The following is a 22449-nucleotide window of genomic DNA, read 5'->3' as shown; positions in this document are numbered from 1 at the left end:
ATTTGTAAAACAATACCATCAATATACAATACAATAACACATCAACCGTTATCAGTTCTTTATTTCGATTTAGAGACAATGTTTTTGCTACACTGCACATACGTGAGGTACATATATCAGGCCAATGTGAAATTCAAGTCAGAAAAAACGAATACACATTCAAACTCTGACTGTAGTTTTCTTAACTTATTGCAAAATGTAAGCTCAAAGATTGTTGCTAAGTTGGTTATTTGTTACTGGGTCAGTGAGGCATTTTAAATCCCATTTTAACACCAAGAATGCACAACATCTCTTTATCATGAATGATGAGATCTGATTGGTTCACGCAATTTTGATAAAATACGATGTATCCAGCCATGGAGGGAAATAAAATTCTCAGCGGGAGAATATATCCCTTATACTCCACCACGAAGAAAACAGGCTGCACGTGGATTTTCTCAGCGGGAGAATAAATTCCTTACACCCGCTTCGAAGCAATTAGCCGCACGCTTTTTACCGAGTTAATGAATGTCACGCGACATAGCACACGTTAACCTCAGCCTGAATCGAACAGCTGTTTTCTATCAATTTTGAATTTGTTTTAACCTCTCCTACAATTATCATATTAAAACATGTCGGTAAGATTAATTCGTTGTAGCAGTATCACTCGGGGTAGATGTGGTTTTATGCCTCTAGCTCGTGGTATAAAACCTACCGCGGGATGCTGCTACAACTTATTTTGTTCAAAGCGTCTTCAGCATCAGCAGATGTTATCACGATAGTTACTGAAGAAGAGAGGATTTTATCTGGAAATTTAATTTTGACCAATTCAAATGCTATAAGTTTTTCACAAAAGCAGAAAAATACGTATAGGACACATTCAGAAAGCTAATTTTGACCAATTCAAATGCTATAAGTTTTTCACAAAAGCAGAAAAATACGTATAGGACACATTCAGAAAGCTAATCGATAAAAATCGTCGATATATCGGTGTTTCTCTAAGCACTACTACTCCTTGAAATATAGAGTTGATGCTGTCCGCCCATCAACAACATACGTAGGATACGGTAGTTCGGTCCGGCCTGTCAGTCGTACTCTCCACGTGGCATGTGGGGGTACCCCCGTCGTCTGAAAGTATTAAAAGTGAAAGGTAGTACTTAAGTTAGGGCAAGTGGAGGATTCCAGAAGCGAGCATATTGCAGTGCTCTGACTTCTAGGTAATGAATGGTTATGAATGTAAGAGAATTCCTTTATCTTACCTTATATAGGATGCGGCTGATATTACCAACTGTCAGTTCTCAAATGAATGCATTCATTGCTTCTGTTGTTTTCACTGTACCTGCTATATATGAGCCTCGTGCTTCTTTCCATGGATTGTGTCCTCCACAACCAGTGAGGGTGAAGCCGTCGGGACATGTCGCCTTCAGCAGTCCATTCACAGGTTGAGGCTTTGCAGAGTGTACGCTACACGAGAGACCCGGGGCTCGGCAGCAGGTGGCATAGGAATACACGCCTGCAATAAGAACACACTCCTGCAATAACATTGTAATTGTTCATGAATTATAGTAATTGTTTATGAATTATAGAAATTGTTCATGAATTATAGTAATTGTTCATGAATTATAGTAATTGGTCATGAATTATAGTAATTGGACCTGAAATATAGTAATTGATCATGAAAGCATTGCAATTGGTCATTTAATTATGGTAACTTCATAACATTTCATATGGAATGTATATATTTCTTCAATCGTGACGTATAGCATGACTCTATATTATCGCGGGCTCTATATTATCGCGGTATCGGTAAATCTCGTAATCCACACACCCTGTCGACTGTTTCGCATGATCGAATACAAGACACGTTGCGGTATGTCACGGCTATTCGCAAGTACACACATTAACTTTTTTATGATAGTTTCTGGAATATTTTTGAAGTGCAATTACCCCTACCTACATTCGAAATTGATTAGAAAAGAACCCACTGGTTTAGACGAAGTCCCTTGACCGAACCTAGGTCGTATGCATACTGATTAGGCATAAACCAAAACAGGAAGTGATGTAAACCACACAATCCACACGTATCACACCACAAAAAAGCCATACCGCGGTAACAAAGAGTTGCCCGCCCTTGATTCGCTAATGACAGGTACTTTGTTTACCGAACTCGATAAAGAAAATCAGCATCGATCAATCCTAATTGATGTGTCATAAAAGTTGAACAAAGACCAACACATATTTTGCGTATGGCATATTTAATAAGTTTGTAAGCGTGCGCCATTACGATCCATTATAAATTAACTACCGCGATAATATAGCGTACCATCATACCAGCTGCTGGTACAAACTACAAATAGAAGCTAATTTAGTGATGCAATGATCGTGATTCCTTGTGACTTAGCTAGTTGCGTGTTTCTTTTTATCATATGGCCAGTTAAGATTCCTTGTAGCATATGCCCTCAGCACCACAGTCTTAAGATTTGTTTGTTTGTTTGTTTGTTTAACGCCGCACGCAGCAATATTCCCGCTATATGACGGCGGTCTGTTAATAATCGAGTCTGGACCAGAAAATCCTAGTGATTGACATCATGAGCATCGATCCACACAATTGGGATACAATGACATGCATCAACCAAGTCAGCGAGCCACCCGATCCCGTTAGTCGCCGCTTACGACAAGCATAGTCACCTTTTACTTCAAGCACGGGTTGCTGAAGACCTATTCTACCCCGGATCTTCTCGGGTCCACAGTCGCAAGAGGCGACTAAGTTGTGAACTTGTGGGGATTCCAGGTTAAAATTGGTCCAAAGCAGCTTATGCTTAATGGATCGGGTGGTCAGGCCCAGATACGATGGCGTGTTAACGTACCCGACGGCGTTGAGCGTTGCTGATAATATCAATAACTGGATTGTCTGTATTGTCGATTAAATAAATGCTGTCGTCATATAGCACGAATAATACCGAATGCGGCGTTAAACAACAAAGATACACGTAGGCACGCACGCACACGCACACGCACACGCACACGCACACGCACACGCGCGTTGCTTTTTTACCTGTAACTGAGGAACCACCGGCGTATGCATGGCAGTAACTGGGGTTGATCCTTACGCCATCCAGATAACCATTAGGCTGATGCGCACCACATCCTGATAAAAGTAGACATGGTGGATAGTTCTTTAGCGTAGTGGACATAGTACATAATGCATACTTAAGTAGGAAACCAGGTTGACATGAGAGGGTTTGAGTGTGTGGTGGATATGGTGCGGAATACACAATCGTCCTCCAGATAGTAGAGGCTCAAAGTTGTTAAAGAATCAGTGTGTATGGTGCATATCCTTGCATATTTTACCTTTCGTTTATGTTTCCATAAACCTAATTTATACAAGACCAGGCCCACTAGCGAACTGCTGTTTCCTTATTGGCTGAAAATTGTGTGGAAGGGCTTGTTTTGCGTTTCTGCACTGAACAATGTCACTGGTTTCGTATAGTTGTCTGCCGCCTTTTGTGTTAATGATTAAGTAAGGAGTCTGAAAAGGTTATTATTATTGACGTATTTATCTATTAGATTTAACTTCAATATTGCGTTGTGTTTACGGAGGTATTACACTTCAATAAACGCAAATAAATATTGAAGTAAGTTTTTCAATGGATCGGAAATATAGTTCAATACCCATGACTTGAAAGGACTTGAAACATTCCGACTGAACATGTGCATCATCGATGTTCTTAGATGGTCCATCAGTGAGGTATTCACACTGTAGTCCGTCTTGTTTACAGCATCTAGCAGAGGCGTACTGTGCTGAGGCGCCAGCTATTCAGACATAAACATACAAATGCCATCATAGAATGGAAAACTTAAACTAGATGGACTGGTGCTGTTACCATTTGGATTTTAAACATAAAAAAAATGTTTAAAAAAATTAACGAGGCAACATCATACTGGCACACATCGAAATGGGCAAGACAGACATTTTATTCATTGCCTAGAGTACACTTTAACGTAAAAGGATATTGTACTCATGTGTGATCTTATATTAACATATGCTTAAGGAACAGAGAAACAGACTTTATGTTCTCACTATTTGTAGTGTTTAACATATTCACCAATGACTGGTTATTAGTTATCTTGGCATGGGGTGAATGTTTCGTTTTTAGTAGTGTGTACTTGTCACAAATGAATATGACAGGACACTCATCTCAAACAACTCCGATGTTACAATTTGTACATAATTAACTTTAATAGTTCATATGGATTTATCATAAGTATTCGAAACCTGCTACATTTAAGACTTACTTGTGCTCGTTGTGTCAATTTGGCAGAAAGGAGTGTCCTTGACCATGACTATTTTGACGCCGTTGTTTTTGCCACTTGAAGACTGTAAATATAGCAGTGTTGACGAGGTGAACCCACTTGTTAGTGTATGACTGACACCACTGTTGGCGTCCTTGGTTGTAAGAAGTATATACGTATGAAGTCGTTTTAGTCAAACTAACACCGATAATGTCGATCCTCTAAAGTGATCCTTCGAGTGTTGTTGGTTAAATAAAGCCAGCTATACCAAGGCATGTCAGCTCGTTGTGGGAACGGTCTGTCAGAATGTCGATTTACTGATTGGTAACTAATAAAGGCGTTGCTGCAAATGATACTACACTGTCATTATACTATATCCATGCTCGATTATGTAGTGTATTATATCCTTTTCATTATAATAAATGCCTTAGACAGATTCACCACAACATCATCGTTTCAGGATTGAAGTCACCTCTCCTCTTATGATCACGATCATAGAACAGAATTTCTCTCGCAGATGTTAATTTGATTGACAGCTAATTCTATCTTGGTATCATTCGATTCAGGTTCCAAACGAAGAATTGGTGGGCATTGGATCCAGGTTTTATATGTCATGATGGGATGGAAATATGCACTGAGTAATCGAACATATTTTGAAGTGAGCGAATGAAGTGGCTTTAACGCCGCTTTAAACAGTAGTTCAGTTGTATTTCGGTGCGCCAACCTGGTTAGGCAAAAAGAACGTACTTGGCCCGAATAAAAGCAGTAGTTATAACGACGTAAACACACGTTAGTACCGCAGATTTTGAGGAGCAGCCTATCAGCATCTCATCAGCCTCACAGGACACCGACACCAGACTGCCGGCCGGGGACATCCTGTCAGTACACGTCAACTTCGCCGGACCAGCAGACAGCGACTTCGTCGTGATCCAGTTGGGGATGACTGCAACCAAAGATAGGTCATTCACAGATACTGTCAGCGATAGGTGTGTTGATGACGCAAGAACACTCATTGGCCCTGTGCATGTAGTAAATTATGACAACGATCGGCGTGAAGATCCGGGTAAGAATTAGTCTATGATTGTTGTTAGAGGCTAGAGAGGCACGGGATAAGGTGGTCATGGACATGATGAGGCGGTCATGCTATGATATCAATCACTGGATTACCTTGGCAGGCCGACATACAGACTGCCGTCATATAGCTGGAATATTGCTGAGTGCATGAAACTAACACATATATGTCAGGTCGAGGCATTAGAACTAAACCTTGGTATACTGTTAATGACACGACTTTAGGGTCCGACCATCGGTGTCAGGTATTTAAACGCCCTAAAGATTATACAGATACAGATGAAACCGATAAAGATGATACAAATAAAGAAGATAAAGGTGATAAAGATAAAGATGTTGAAGATAAAGAAGTTGAAGACAGATGATAAAGAAAAAAATTATAAAGATAAAGATGTTATAGATAAAGATGTTGAAGATAAAGAAGTTGAAGACAGATGATAAAGAAAAGAATTATAAAGATAAAGATGTTATAGATAAAGATGTTGAAGATAAAGAAGTTGAAGACAGATGATAAAGAAAAGAATTATAAAGATAAAGATGTTATAGATAAAGATGTTGAAGATAAAGAAGTTGAAGACAGATGATAAAGAAAAGAATTATAAAGATAAAGATGTTATTGATAAAGTTGTTGAAGATAAAGATGATAAAAAATAGACGATGAAGTGAGATGAAGAGATAATTCTGGATAACTTTTCCACCTTCTAATATGAGTTAGAAAAGATAGGTGTTGTTTGTTTCAACGGTACCCTCATTTTATGCAATCCTTCAACGGATCTGGAAGTTTGCAATGATATAACCATATGGAAAATGTACCTTGGCAGTCCAACGATGTTGATGACCACTGTCCGTTCGCCAGACAGGTGATGGTGTCGTCCCCGCCATGGTTCCTGTAGCCAGCAGAACACGTGAAGGTCACCGTCGTGTTGAATGTGGTGGTCATCTGGACGCTGGGCTCTGCGTTGCTTCTTGCGCCAGGAATCCCACAATCCACCACTAAACCAATAATGCAGTTAGCATTATCAACAATATTAATGTTGTTGCAATTGTAGTGTTGTGCTCGTATCGTAGTTGTAATACATTAGTATGACCTGTATCTATTACTTTATAAAGTTAAACAAGATAAAGATGATACAAATAAAGAAGATAAAGATAAAGAAGTTGAAGACAGATGATAAAGATAAAAATGATAAAGATAAAGATGTTATAGATAAAGATGATAAAAAAATAGACGATGAATTGAGTTGTTCAAAGAGATAATTCTGGATAACTTTTCCACCTTCTTATATGAGTTAGAAAAGATAGGTGTTGTTTGTTTCAACGGTACCCTCTTTTATGCAATCCTTCAACGGATGTGGAAGTTTGCAATGATATAACCATATGGAAAATATACCCTGACAGTCCAACGATGTTGATGACCACTGTCCGTTCGCCAGACAGGTGATGGTGTCGTCCCCGCCATGGTTCCTGTAGCCAGCAGAACACGTGAAGGTCACCGTCGTGTTGAATGTGGTGGTCATCTGGACGCTGGGCTCTGCGTTGCTTCTTGCGACAGGAATCCCACAATCCACCACTAAAACAATAATGCAGTTAGCATTATCAACAATATTAATGTTGTTGCAATTGTAGTGTTGTAATCGTATCGTAGTTGTAATACATTAGTATGACCTGTATCTATTACTTTATAAAGTTAAACAAGATAAAGATGATACAAATAAAGAAGATAAAGATAAAGAAGTTGAAGACAGATGATAAAGATAAAAATGATAAAGATAAAGATGATAAAAAAAATAGACGATGAATTGAGTTGTTCAAGAGATAATTCTGGATAACTTTTCCACCTTTTTATATGAGTTAGAAAAGATAGGTGTTGTTTGTTTCAACGGTACCCTCTTTTATGCAATCCTTCAACGGATGTGGAAGTTTGCAATGATATAACCATATGGAAAATATACCCTGACAGTCCAACGATGTTGATGACCACTGTCCGTTCGCCAGACAGGTGATGGTGTCGTCCCCGCCATGGTTCCTGTAGCCAGCAGAACACGTGAAGGTCACCGTCGTGTTGAATGTGGTGGTCATCTGGACGCTGGGCTCTGCGTTGCTTCTTGCGACAGGAATCCCACAATCCACCACTAAAACAATAATGCAGTTAGCATTATCAACAATATTAATGTTGTTGCAATTGTAGTGTTGTAATCGTATCGTAGTTGTAATACATTAGTATGACCTGTATCTATTACTTTATAAAGTTAAACAAGATAAAGATGATACAAATAAAGAAGATAAAGATAAAGAAGTTGAAGACAGATGATAAAGATAAAAATGATAAAGATAAAGATGATAAAAAAAATAGACGATGAATTGAGTTGTTCAAGAGATAATTCTGGATAACTTTTCCACCTTTTTATATGAGTTAGAAAAGATAGGTGTTGTTTGTTTCAACGGTACCCTCTTTTATGCAATCCTTCAACGGATGTGGAAGTTTGCAATGATATAACCATATGGAAAATGTACCTTGGCAGTCCAACGATGTTGATGACCACTGTCCGTTCGCCTGACAGGTGATGGTGTCGTCCCCGCCATGGTTCCTGTAGCCAGCAGAACACGTGAAGGTCACCGTCGTGTTGAATGTGGTGGTCATCTGGACGCTGGGCTCTGCGTTGCTTCTTGCGCCAGGAATCCCACAATCCACCACTAAAACAATAATGCAGTTAGCATTATCAACAATATTAATGTTGTTGCAATTGTAGTGTTGTAATCGTATCGTAGTTGTAATACATTAGTATGACCTGTATCTATTACTTTATAAAGTTAAACAAGATAAAGATGATACAAATAAAGAAGATAAAGATAAAGAAGTTGAAGACAGATGATAAAGATAAAAATGATAAAGATAAAGATGATAAAAAAAATAGACGATGAATTGAGTTGTTCAAGAGATAATTCTGGATAACTTTTCCACCTTTTTATATGAGTTAGAAAAGATAGGTGTTGTTTGTTTCAACGGTACCCTCTTTTATGCAATCCTTCAACGGATGTGGAAGTTTGCAATGACATCACCATATGGAAAATGTACCTTGGCAGTCCAACGATGTTGATGACCACTGTCCGTTCGCCTGACAGGTGATGGTGTCGTCCCCGCCATGGTTCCGGTAGCCAGCAGAACACGTGAAGGTCACCGTCGTGTTGAATGTGGTGGTCATCTGGACGCTGGGCTCTGCGTTGCTTCTTGCGCCAGGAATCCCACAATCCACCACTAAAACAATAATGCAGTTAGCATTATCAACAATATTAATGTTGTTGCAATTGTAGTGTTGTGCTCGTATCGTAGTTGTAATACATTAGTATGACCTGTATCTATTACTTTATAAAGTTAAACAAGATAAAGATGATACAAATAAAGAAGATAAAGATAAAGAAGTTGAAGACAGATGATAAAGATAAAAATGATAAAGATAAAGATGTTATAGATAAAGATGATAAAAAAAATAGACGATGAATTGAGTTGTTCAAAGAGATAATTCTGGATAACTTTTCCACCTTCTCATGTTAGTTAGAAAAGATAGGTGTTGTTTGTTTCAACGGTACCCTCTTTTATGCAATCCTTCAACGGATCTGGAAGTTTGCAATGATATAACCATATGGAAAATGTACCTTGGCAGTCCAACGATGTTGATGACCACTGTCCGTTCGCCAGACAGGTGATGGTGTCGTCCCCGCCATGGTTCCTGTAGCCAGCAGAACACGTGAAGGTCACCGTCGTGTTGAATGTGGTGGTCATCTGGACGCTGGGCTCTGTGTTGCTTCTTGCGCCAGGAATCCCACAATCCACCACTAAAACAATAATGCAGTTAGCATTATCAACAATATTATTGTTGTTGCAATTGTAGTGTTGTAATCGTATCGTAGTTGTAATATATCAGTATGACCTGTATCTATTACTTTATAAAGTTAAACAAGATAAAGATGATACAAATAAAGAAGATAAAGATAAAGAAGTTGAAGACAGATGATAAAGATAAAAATGATAAAGATAAAGATGTTATAGAAAAGATGATACAAAAATAGACGATGAATTGAGTTGTTCAAAGAGATAATTCTGGATAACTTTTCCACCTTCTAATATGAGTTAGAAAAGATAGGTGTTGTTTGTTTCAATTGTACCAAGATCAAGATCACATGAACCAATCAGATTTCATCATTCTGACATGGAGGCATGATAATGGCTTTTGTTTACCCCTACACTGACAACAGAAATCTAGATTATGTGTATTTGCTGTAGGGAAGCTTCATATTGTTCACATAAACACTGTCAGGAGGAATCTAGATCACATACAACGTCAATAGGGACGACACAATTCGTCTATGTTTATACATTCACGGTACAGAGGAATCTAGATCATGGACTTAGAGAAGATACATAGTCACGTGTGGTCACATATTACCTGGATCTTAATAATTTAATGCAAGCTCGTGCAAGTGTTTCTAGTGTCTAATGTAGGCACTCAAACGAACTGGTTTGTGAGCATACTTGACTTCATCATCATCGACTTCATTTTCCTGCACATTATTCCATTCATTTTGACAAAGTGCTATTTCATTGTTCACTAATGGTCTACTAGAAATATTGTCAATTATTGACAAGACATATTCCGGGCATCAAAGGCTACTCGCGCTGAGGGAAAATGTAAACGTATATATCAATATTTAAATGGGAACGTTTTGTCTGAACTTGTCATCTATGAAGCCTGGTTTGGATATTGTGACTATGGTGTCCTGAGTGCTCCTCACCAACGAGTCAGACTCACAAACAGACTCACACATTGCTATTTCATGAAGATCAATTAAAAAGAGGGTATTCGTCACGTGAGAATAGCATTCTCTTTGATACCACTGTCAAATACTTTTATTGTCGAAAAAATATCGAGCTGGCTAAACACAAACATATCACATGTCACTATATCAGAAATATAAAGGTTACCCTTATTGATAGCAGATGTATGTGATGTACTGATGTTAATCTGGTGATTTTTACCTATACACAGCAGTTATGTTTACCTGTATATTACAGCAATGTTCACCTATAAACATTGGTAATGTTTACTGTACACTGTAGTGATGTTTACCTTTCACTGTAGTGATGCTTACCTGTACAATGTATTATATGGCAGTGTAGTTTGTTATTTTACAATGATTGTAACAGTAACATCGATTTTGGTTGACATTCGGTAGACGCCCATTGTGTTTGGACAGTGATCAGTCGTCAGGAAGTTACTATATGTAGAACCTGATGTGGTGTGTAAACTCTACCGGTCCGTTCTACCGCGGGCGAGGGTATGTCCTTTTTTTAGGGTACTGTATAGAAGATTCCAGTTGCTAGGTAGGTTGTATATGAGGAGACAAGGGCGTGTTTACGTATCTGTCACACATTTCGTCTCTCATCGCTTCGGAACGAGCTTTCACTGTCACCGCTGGGTGAACAGAAAATATTATCCCTGACTGTTGCTATCACCACTGTATGTTTGTGTTTGATACTCACCACTGCCATTATGTTATAAATTGCCACTGAATATTGTACTACCACTCTTTTGTTCCTGCCATTGTATATTGTACTACCACTCTTTTGTTCCTGCCATTGTATATTGTACTACCACTCTTTTGTTCCTGCCACTGAATATTGTACTACCACTCTTTTGTTCCTGCCATTGTATATTGTACTACCACTCTTTTGTTCCTGCCATTGTATATTGTACTACCACTCTTTTGTTCCTGCCATTGTATATTGTACTACTACTCTTTTGTTCCTGCCATTGAATATTGTACTACCACTCTTTTGTTCCTGCCATTGTATATTGTACTACCACTCTTTTGTTCCTGCCATTGAATATTGTACTACCACTCTTTTGTTCCTGCCATTGTATATTGTACTACCACTCTTTTGTTCCTGCCACTGAATATTGTACTACCACTCTTTTGTTCCTGCCATTGTATATTGTACTACCACTCTTTTGTTCCTGCCATTGTATATTGTACTACCACTCTTTTGTTCCTGCCATTGTATATTGTACTACCACTCTTTTGTTCCTGCCATTGTATATTGTACTACCACTCTTTTGTTCCTGCCATTGTATATTGTACTACCACTCTTTTGTTCCTGCCATTGTAATTGCTGTGCAGTAATTTGTATTGATTTGTACCCCTAGTTAATTTGTGTAATACATTTCTTGATTGTATACCTTGTTGGTTGTTTGTTGGTTTCACACTAGTAGGTTCTTTTACGTATAGATTTCTGGGTTAATTCCTTCAATTTGGGAATCGACACGTAACAACTGTAGTAATGATAACCTTTACACTGTAGCGATATTTACCTGCACACTTTAGTGATGTTTATCTGTACACTCTGGAGATGTTTACCTGCACACTGAAGTGATTTTACATGTATACTGTAGTAATGTTTACCTGTACACTGTAGTAATGTTTACCTGTACCCTGTAGTAATGTTTACTGTACACTGTAGTGATGTTTACCTGTACAGTGGAGTGATGTTTACCTGTACATCGTAGTATGTTTACCTGCACACCGTAGTGATGTTAACCTGTACATTGCTGGGATGTTTATTTGTACACTGTAATTATGTTTACCTGTACATCGTAGTATGTTTACCTGTACACTGTAGTGTCGGAGGTGACCACTGCCCACTGTCCTGACAAACAGTGACCCCGCTGCCCCCTGTCTTGTTGTGACCCAGCTCGCACGTGTACACGCTCAATGCCCCCAAGTAGCTTTCGTTCCATCCTGTCTCTGCCATAACCAATGTAGGTCGCAGCGGGGGGCGGCCGCAATCGGATCCTGAGCACGATCCCATAGTTATAGTACATGCCTCCGTTTATATATTATTATGTCACCGACTTAGAAAGAGAAAACTTGACATAGGTATTTTGAAATTCCGGCACCCCGTTTAAAAACTCGCCAACCATGCAGATACCCAAACTGTTTTCATGGCAAAATCGTGTTAACGGCGGTCTAGTCGGGTGGGGGGCGGGGATGGGGGGTGGTGGTGGGGGTGGGGGTGGGTTGGTGGGACGTGGTAAGGGGTGAGAGAACATTCCTACATATATCTCACACAACGTGGGTAGCATCCCTGCTCTCCTTCCAGTTTTACAACGGTATAACCCACCCAGTGGAACACCCATTTCGGCATTAAACCACCAGATTGAATCAGGTTTTACAAAACATTTCCTTCATAAAAATAACATTTACTGAATCTAAGATTGATGAGACTGAAATGTGGAAAGTTTGCGATCCAACACAATTGATAGTCTTTTGGCGTGTGTTTGAGGTGTCATCCAGTGTGTAAGACTACGACCTTACCTGACAAGCACACGTGGCCATCTCCCGACGCAGCAACAACACAGATCTGATCCTTTCTGCAAGGGCGACCCCGACAAGGGCCCGGTGACACCTGGAAGAAGAGATTCGTCAAGGATTCGTTTCATGATAAAAAAAAGTATGATCTTATTAGCCTCTTGAATCTAACCCTGTATAAGACCTTTATAGATACCACTCTCCTATATTGTACTTGGTCCAGTAAGAATATCCATCACAACCACATTAGGTCTACATATCCGTGTCCCTTAGTCTAATATTTCTCTGTATAACCCTAATATAGCAGGTATCTGATCATCCATGTATTCTTGTGATGATACCACGCGGGTATATTTACAGGTTCTGATACAAGGTTTGATCCGGGTAATCACATAGAGTCTGATGCAAAATCTCATACGTGTATTCATACAACATATGATACAAGGTCTCATACGGGTATTCATACATCGTCTGATACAAGGTCTCATACGGGTATTTAAACAGCGTCTGTTAAAGGTCTTATGCGGGTATTATGGAGCGTCTGATGCAAGGTCTCATACGTGTATTCATACAACATATGATACAAGGTCTCATACGGGTATTTATACAGCGTCTGATAAAGGTCTCATACGAGTATTTATACATCGTCTAATACAAGGTCTCATACGGGTATTCATACATCGTCTGATACAAGGTCTCATACGGGTATTTATACAGCATCTGATAAAGGTCTTATGCGGGTATTATGGAGCGTCTGATGCAGGGTCTGATACGGGTATTTATACAGCGTCTGATAAAGGTCTTATGCGGGTATTATGGAGCGTCTGATGCAAGGTCTCATACGTGTATTCATACAACATATGATACAAGGTCTCATACGGGTATTTATACAGCGTCTGATAAAGGTCTCATACGGGTATTTATACATCGTCTGATACAAGGTCTCATACGGGTATTTATACAGCGTCTGATAAAGGTCTCATGCGGGTACCATGGAGCGTCTGATGCAGGGTCTGATACGGGTATTATTTACAGCGTCTGATAAAGGTCTCATACGGGTATTTATACATCGTCTGATACAAGGTCTCATACGGGTATTTATACAGCGTCTGATAAAGGTCTCATACGGGTATTATGGAGCGTCTGATGCAGGGTCTGAAACGGGTATTTACACAGCGTCTGATGCAAGGTCTCATACGTGTATTTATACAGCGTCTGATAAAGGTCTTATGCGGTTATTATGGAGCGTCTGATGCAGGGTCTGATACGGGTATTTATATAGCGTCTGATAAAGGTCTTATGCGGGTATTATGGAGCGTCTGATGCAGGGTCTGATACGGGTATTTACACAGGGTCTTATAGAGGATCGGGTACAAGTTCTGATACAGATCTGTCTCTAGAAGTAGCATATATAAAATATGTTCATAGTATATACTCATATAGCATAACCCCTATAATCTCCCCAGTATATATCTTCTTGTATCGTTGACATTCATAATTTATCGGAATCATTTCTCTTCAAAAGTACAGATTGTCACGTGTTCTAAATGATCGTATAGTCTTAAACTTTATCACATATAGTAAACTCAGCATTATGAAAGAGCTAACCTAATCACGCAGCATTATATTCGCACATTTCAGGAAATGCAGAAATGGTGCACAATACAGACAAATCTATCAAATAGCATATTCAAATATCAACTTTTAGATGACTATAATAGACTCAACTACGTGTACATTATGTAATTCTGAACCGAGGACTGGATTCACCTTATTACGTCTGGTGACATAACACCTGGGTGACTTATTCTTCTCGATAAACAACTGGTTTAATGAAGCCATCATCCTAATAGTTTTCAACCTTATGTTTGGATATCAAAATAACATCTTTCTTGATGCCAAGAGATATTTTATCTTTCAAGTATAAAATATAATAAACTATCTTTAGAAACTTTCTTCCTCTCAGACAATATATCATTCACTATAAGGCATCCGATCCAACATACATAAGATGTATCGGGCACAGTTTACGTTCATGGTTTCTTGTTTTCTACAATTTTGGTTAATTGTTATAAATATGAGGAAGTGTCACATATATTATAGTTGTTATTGAATTTGTAAAGTTTATAAGTGTATTAAATGTATTCGGCTCTATAACGTGCCTGGATATATACTTTGTCGTAATGTTGGGGTAATGTTCTTAAAACATGCATTTCATTTTCAACATGAAAGAATGAGCCTTTAGATTTACAATGTATGGAAGGTATATCCCACCTTGTAACGATCAGTGTTGCAACTGCTTTAGAATAAGCATCAAAATAGCATAAACATCTCTCTATTTTTTAGTGTGTTAGTAATGTTCTCAAAACATGCATTTCATTTTCAACATGAAAGAATGAGCCTTTAGATTTACAATGTATGGAAGGTATATCCCACCTTGTAACGATCAGTGTTGCAACTGCTTTAGAATAAGCATCTAAATAGCATAAACATCTCTCTATTTTTTAGTGTGTTTGAACTGTTTATAACAGAACCATCATTATGAATCATTGACAGATGACTGCCATGACTGTTGTAAGGTATCTGATAACAATCTTATAAAGTTATTACATAACCAACTCCTTGTCTTTACCAGGCATAGCCAAATCCATACCAAAACCTACATGTTTCACTTACTTGCCCAAGCTATACGCCCACTATACAGCTTTGGTGTGGTAACATGGTACGGGAAGGAACAGTTCTACACCGACATTTGAGACCCTTGTAATGTAAACAGGTAACAAGTGGAATCTGCCACATTCACACAGGATCATGTCATTATATTTGATTTATGTTTTAACACTTCTTAAGAAACGGTCCCGACTGATACTATCAGCTCAAGCGGATATGGCGTAGAAAGTATATAGATCATTAAACGTATGAGAAGAATGTCAGGTTCAACGTTATCTGTTCAAATGGATAGATTTGCCTCCAGCATACAGAGGTATACCTGCACGAAAGACTCAAATAATAATTCGATTGACAAGACAATAATCGCATTTCACATCACTTTGATCCGGGTCCATTGTAAAACTGGTTATAGTAAACAATGAGTTATTTTATATTGTTTTGAATTCACCACACTGCAATAGTGTGCACATAATTCAATCAATCTTTGTTAAGGCACATGAGAGGCCACATGTCTATAGTACATACCACAGTACATTTAACTATTATTTACAAATTTGGTTCCATAGAATAGTGTGTGGTATATGAACATGGACACATGTAGATATTTCATAATATTTGGATCATTCGTATCGTATAACATCATGTTTTTGTAACATTTCTCAGGGTAACTGAAAGAATTAAATTTAGGAAGATTCAGTCAGTACTTAATCATTTTAATCATTGAATATATGATTTCACATCTGTCACATTCGCCATAAACCATCAATCTAAATGTGTCGATGTTTGCACCAAGAAATCTTTTACATGCATACAAGTGAAGTTTTTCGATTAAAATCAATGGTTTAATCCCCATACTCCAACAAGTAAAGTAAAATTGGAATCATCTTAACATAAAAAATCTTATAGAATCACTTGTAACTTATATCACCAAGAATGTTTATGTTCGTCATTATACCAAATCAAATCTTCTTGACCACTCTTGCATGTATAGACCAATTAAGATGTTACTGAAATGAACACCAAAACATACTTTTCCAAAAAAAAAGAAACGCAAAAGGGATATTTTGGGCCATAAATTAGCGGAACAGAGGTACAAAATGAGGGGTTTCATGTGTTATAATGTCAGTGACAAATTTCCCGGATCAAAATGATCACAACAAGGACATGCAAACCATTAGTCGGGTAACACGAACGATTCGGAAAAACGCACCCAGTGCATTAACAAAAGGGCCATGGAGCTGCACGTGCAGCAGCACTATGAACGATGCAGGGTTTTTGATTGACATCTGCGCCAATCGAACAGTTACAGTTCAACAACATGCCAAGATTAACGGAAGTGCAAAGAAACAACGACCGCTTGCAGGCAGGCAGGGGAATCCCGATCAGCTGTAGCCAGGGTTGTCAATGAAGCGCCCAGCACCATCACAAGGCTAAGGGATCGGTTTCGCATGGGTCAACACGTGATCGGCAAAGGTCGGGACGACCAAGAGTAACCACCCCAGCGTAAGATCGCTACATCCGACTGCTCCCTCTACGTGAAAGGACGACCACAGCCACCTCAACCCCATCCCAAATACCCGGACTGCGCAGAATCTCCAACCAGACCGTACGAAACTGTTCAAGATCAGCAGGTCTACGAGTCGACATCATCGTCATTAACAAATTCATTGGTGTCGTCAACACAGGGTATGGCCTCAACTGCGATGGAGAGATGTCTGGTTAAGCGACGAATCAAGATTTCTCCTCCGTCGAGGGGATGGAAGAGCACGGGTCTACAGACGTCGGGGAGAACGTTACGCCAGAAACTGCGTACAGGAAGGGGACAGGACATCTTTCATAATGGCAGGAGAAGTTTGGTCCATATCCAGGGCAATCTTACGGCTCAATGATACGTCAACGAATTTCTCCAACCACACGTCTTCCCAACTGCACCAAACGGCAACGGTGTATTCCAGCAGGACAATGCTCGGCCCCATACAGCATGGATCACAAGAACCTGTCTACACAACAACAACGTTGATGTTCCCCCTGGCCCTCCAGATCCCTGGATCTCCAACAGTTTGTCTCAATACCTTGTACGGTTCCTCGTATAAATGTATTTTCCTACCTCACACAAATCTGGCTTTGCGTTTCTTTTTTGAGGAACATGTTTATAGTGCGTTGTTACAGCCAAAGTTTCACATTTAAATGACCATTTCTAATATTTGGCAAATCTACAACTATCTTTTGATACCCTTATTTCAGTTTTTGACTCTACTTTCCATTCATCACAGAAACTTTCTTATACATCAGTTTGCTTTCACAACTCATCAGCTGTGCTTGAGAACATCATAATATCAACTGCAAACACTACAAGAAAGAGTTGAACAACATCTGGATATAACCGAATACAGTTTGCACAATAGTTATGGATTTCTGATGCTACTTCATTTATAAAAATGGAAAAAAAAAAAAGACTCAATACACTTAATTGCATTCAAACAAACTTGCTCTCACAGGAGATATCGCCTGGGTGAAATCAAGCGATAATTTGTATATATCGCTGCAATGAAATTGCATGACAATGCTTTGCAGACCATTGTGACTTCTTTGGTTACATGACGTCACAATCAAATGGCATCACAAAGGCTCTGCTACTGAATCGGTTAGCAATACTTTTTACACTAAGACACTGCTTATTACTGTCTACAAACTGAAAAAGTTGGAAGGGTGAGATTATCTATATACTACATAATAAGTTCAACATTTTTGTGTCTATGGGACACTGGAATTTAGCGTTTTTCCTTTTCACTCAAATACATGTCACAGCTACATGAAGGACTGTACAACGTTATAGAATTCACCTTTCTTGAATCTTGAGATTACTTTAAAATTTTCAATTATCATGTGTATGTTTATTGTATACATTAAACACGTCCCATTTTAATTCTGGAAACCCAAAAGTCCAGAAACTCTACGGTCTTTGCCCAGTATCGGTCAAAGTTATTTACAAAATTAAACATGCTGTTTTCATGGGAACATACCAAGGAAGAAAAAATATTTAAAAAAATGTTTAAAAACTTAATATTTACACTATGTCGCCCATGGGCCTGCCCATGGGCGAAGTTCGGCCCATGGGCCTGCCCATGGGCGAGAATATATTCCTTTACTTAAAACTCATGTTTTTGTTTCGCAAATACATTAAATGTATTCATTCAAGTATCATGACACAAAATATAACTCATTTTAACTTAATTCAACTATTTTATAGCGATATTGAAATATTTCGCCCATGGGCGAGAAAAAGGTTAGGCCAATGGGCAGGCCCATGGGCGAGAATGTGTTCCTTTACTCAAAACTCATGTTTATTTAGTTTAATAATTTTGTATTAAAATCCTTTTCAATTTGTTTCAGTTTTCCCTATTCCATGCATGTTTATGCTGCTACATCTTATTGCTCATGTTTCCAAGTATTGTAAAACACTTTAGTGTTTCTCCTTCTTAATCTAACGTTATAACATTTCAGGTCATTACCATCATCTAATACACAAGAGATGATACCAAGACATATTTTATTCGGTTTTATGGTCTGTGCGGTCTTACAATTGAATTAATTAGTCTTTAAATCTTATGTCTAGTACATATTTTCACAAACAGGGCTGTTAGATGATATAAGGAAGGTAACATCCAGTTGGGGACTGAATACGACGTACTTTAGTCTGTTAACGACGTTTCTACAATTAATATTTTGAATAAGCCGTTAATACGCCAGTTGTGACAGGGATGATGGTATGGTAGCTGTAGCAGACAGATTGACAGCCGTTGTTACGTGAGTCACTAGGTTATTAGTACGGCATTGGCCTTGTTGATTGTTACTCTACTTTGAGGATTTCTGTGGCCAGTGGCGGACGTAATTCAAACTCCTTCCACACTGACATCGCACCAAATATATTTGTGTACCGATTACATAACTCTTACTGACAGGGTAGGGTGGTAGTTCACGCGAAATGGACGACACTGTGTAAATTGAGCGGCTCCTTTAATATCGCCTCACAACATACTTTTAATGAATGACCCATTAAACGATGATACACATCCGGATCGCGGAGAAAATACAAGATTCGTTCTCGTTGAATATATATATCAAGGCACCAATTCATCTTTCATAAACTTTTTGTGCCTTTGTGCTTAATATATCCACATATCAACGAAAATATGTAATACATGTATCCACAAAAAATATACATGTAGGGCATTGCCTAAACGTCGGGCCGGGCCAAGACGGGCCAAAGGGTTATTGGCTAATGACTTCATTATCGGCGATCATACCTTCATATAATTGATGCAATATAAACACATGACATGAATGAACAATCACCAAACAAAAAAGTGCACCATAATTAAGTAATTCGGAGTAAATCGCTTGAAAACCAGAAAGTGGAGCTGTGTGTAAACGTCGCTGATCTAGCTAACCTGTAAAAGAGCAATCGTTAACCGAAATAAGATTTAAAACGAATCAAATACTTCTAGCTATCGTGATATAAATTTCCATCTGTCGGCATAGCGTTTATATTTATAGGAACGTATTATATCTCAATAAATACCACTTTTTAATGTCACTGTTCGTCGTATTGAAAGCGGACACGTTGGTTAAAGTAGACCTCTTCTCCCTATACTCTCAACAGTCACACAGGTGTTCGGTCCTACTTGTCCCGGGCTGTCAAAATCAACTTAAACCTAACAGATGTATCATCAAATGGATTCACATCTATAGATTAGTATTATATGTACCTAAATACCACATTATAGTGTCTCAGATCGCGGTATTTAAAGAAAACAAGGGGCTCAAAGTGAAGCCCTTTTCCCTCTACATTCTCAACATAGTCTCTATCAGAAGTGTTTGGCTCCCGACTTGGCCCGGGCGGTCAAAATCAACTATAAACACACAGATGTATCTTCAAATGTGTTTACATCTATAGAATAGTGTTATATTTACCTATACACCACTTTATAATGTCACGGTACATCGTATTGATGTGGGCCATGGGCCACACATAGTGTAAATATTGGGTTTTTGAACAATTTTTTTTTCATTTTTTCTTCCTTGGTATGTTCCCATGAAAACAGCATGTTTAATTTTGTAAATACCTTTAACCGAGACTGGGCAAAGACCGTAGAGTTTCTGGACTTTAGGGTTTCCAGAATTAAAATGGGACGTGTTAAAATTTTTTATCAAATAACGTCAATAACTGTATCTCGTCACCTTATCTGCTGTGTCCTCCTGGGATAGGTTGTCACCATCAGGGACCCTGGGGGTGATGTGTTCTGGCGCCATGTACAGATGGCACTCGCGGAACTCGGCGTCATATTTTCGGGCCTGACACCCGCCAGTGACCACACAAAGTCGAGAGCACTGATAAAAATTGTTCACAATCACAGTGGCAAACATCACACTGCCATCGGCTGGGGACTCGAACATCTCCACCCCTAGCCCGACACAGGAAACCACCCGACACAGGATCCACAACGCTCTCATCGAAGTCCCCATCACGCTTTGGTCGTTGAGGCGGAGATTTAAGTTAGAACGTTGTTCAAGTATGTACATTATATATGAGTTCGGGTTTCTCCGTACACAAATGCCTGACTACCTTCGAAGAAAGAACACTTCTTCGATGATCTAAACATGTATCAACACAACGTTTCAAAATCGGCTTTATGTGGTTTTAGGTGTTCTGTTCTACAGGCAATGTAACCTTATAAATATTATTTTATTATCTATATGGTATAAATTTAAATAAGTCTGATCTGGAAAGTATTCATGATTGTGATTACGTGGACTAAACGGATTTTACGTGCATTTGCACATGCTTGTGACGAATGCCATCAGTGGGGCAGGAGACGCTCACATTTTCGCGAACACCTGATATCATTACTGTCATAGTGATTATAAACACGTGCTTATGATATAGTCGGAATCGTACAATGTGATCTGCTTTTAGTAGAGATTTCTTATCATTAAGGACATGGTTTTTTGTCGCTTTTATTTACATGTTTGATTAAACTGTTCATTGTGTGTGTACATGACTAACCATCTGTCAAGATTTACCAGCGTAGCTTGATGTTATATTAAAATGAATATTGGTTAAAGAATTGACCTTTGAAATTTTTTCTCTTTCAACTGTTAAGATAATAATATCCCTACTGTGTGTTGTCGGTTCAGTTGGCCCGTTTTGATATACTGAACCGCAAAAGAAACGCGAGATTGTAAAATATTAATTTTATATGGTAAAATGCGGAAAATATATGTCAAGACTGCAGGTGTGAATATTCCGTGACGTCCTGATGCGTTTGTGAGACCAACATTCCATCGAACGGTACAACGAGGCCTGAAATTAGTCGCCACAACGCAGCCTTGTCCAAGGCCGTGGGTGACAGTTACCATTCTTTGCCGTGGACACCAACATGCACGTGTAACTTATGGAGGCTATGGGTATAAAAATCAACTTGAACTGCCTTTCTGGCACTCGTAATTTTGATGCGGCAGGTTTGCCTCGATTATGCACACAACAGAGAGAACAAGCGATCGGTCGATTACAAGCTGGACAACGGTCCCAGGTTGTGGCCAACACTTTCAATGTTCACGTCAGCACAATCCACCGTCTGCAGCAGCGCTACAACATCACAAACAGTACTGCAGACCGCGCCCGACGTGGACGCCCCCGAGTGACCACGCCCAGGCAGGATCGGTTCATCCACAGCCAACACCTACGGGATTGCTTTAGACCAGCCAGTGTGACAGCTCGAAACACCATTGGCACTAGAAAGCGACCGATCAGTGACGATACGGTAAGGACGTCGGCTGACTACCAACAACCTGTATTGCCGTCGGCCCGCTCGAGTGCCCATCCTCACCGCCCGCCACCGCCAGGCACGGCTTAAATGGGCTACATAACACCGACATTGGCGGTATCAACAATGGAGGACAATTGTCTTCTCTGACGAGAGCCGGTATTGTGGATCCACGTCTGTTGGGAGAGTGAGGGTGTGGCGAAGGAGGGGTGAACGCTATACGGACTGTCGTAACTGGTTTCGG

General features: G+C 39.2%; 1 protein-coding gene across 1 annotated transcript; it reads right to left on the bottom strand.

The window, feature by feature from the left end:
* Positions 1 to 600: 600 nt before the first annotated feature.
* Positions 601 to 20891, bottom strand: LOC124145019 (CUB and sushi domain-containing protein 3-like). Its single transcript, XM_048382267.1, has 13 exons — positions 20620 to 20891; positions 12715 to 12805; positions 12007 to 12192; positions 8998 to 9177; positions 8420 to 8599; positions 7858 to 8037; positions 6157 to 6336; positions 5070 to 5215; positions 4276 to 4357; positions 3652 to 3792; positions 3035 to 3127; positions 1319 to 1492; positions 601 to 1107 (listed from the first exon to the last, which is right to left on the bottom strand). The coding sequence occupies exons 1-13, from the start codon at positions 20833 to 20835 to the stop codon at positions 1025 to 1027; spliced, it is 1932 nt and encodes a 643-aa protein (XP_048238224.1). The 5' UTR covers positions 20836 to 20891; the 3' UTR covers positions 601 to 1024.
* Positions 20892 to 22449: the final 1558 nt, after the last annotated feature.

Source organism: Haliotis rufescens, unplaced genomic scaffold (genome assembly GCF_023055435.1).
Source record: "Haliotis rufescens isolate VD_foot unplaced genomic scaffold, xgHalRufe1.0.p SCAF_1, whole genome shotgun sequence".
Taxonomy (NCBI): Eukaryota; Metazoa; Mollusca; class Gastropoda; order Lepetellida; family Haliotidae; genus Haliotis; species Haliotis rufescens.
Note: the sequence above shows the minus strand (reverse complement) of the source record. Positions and strands in the feature narration are given on the sequence as shown.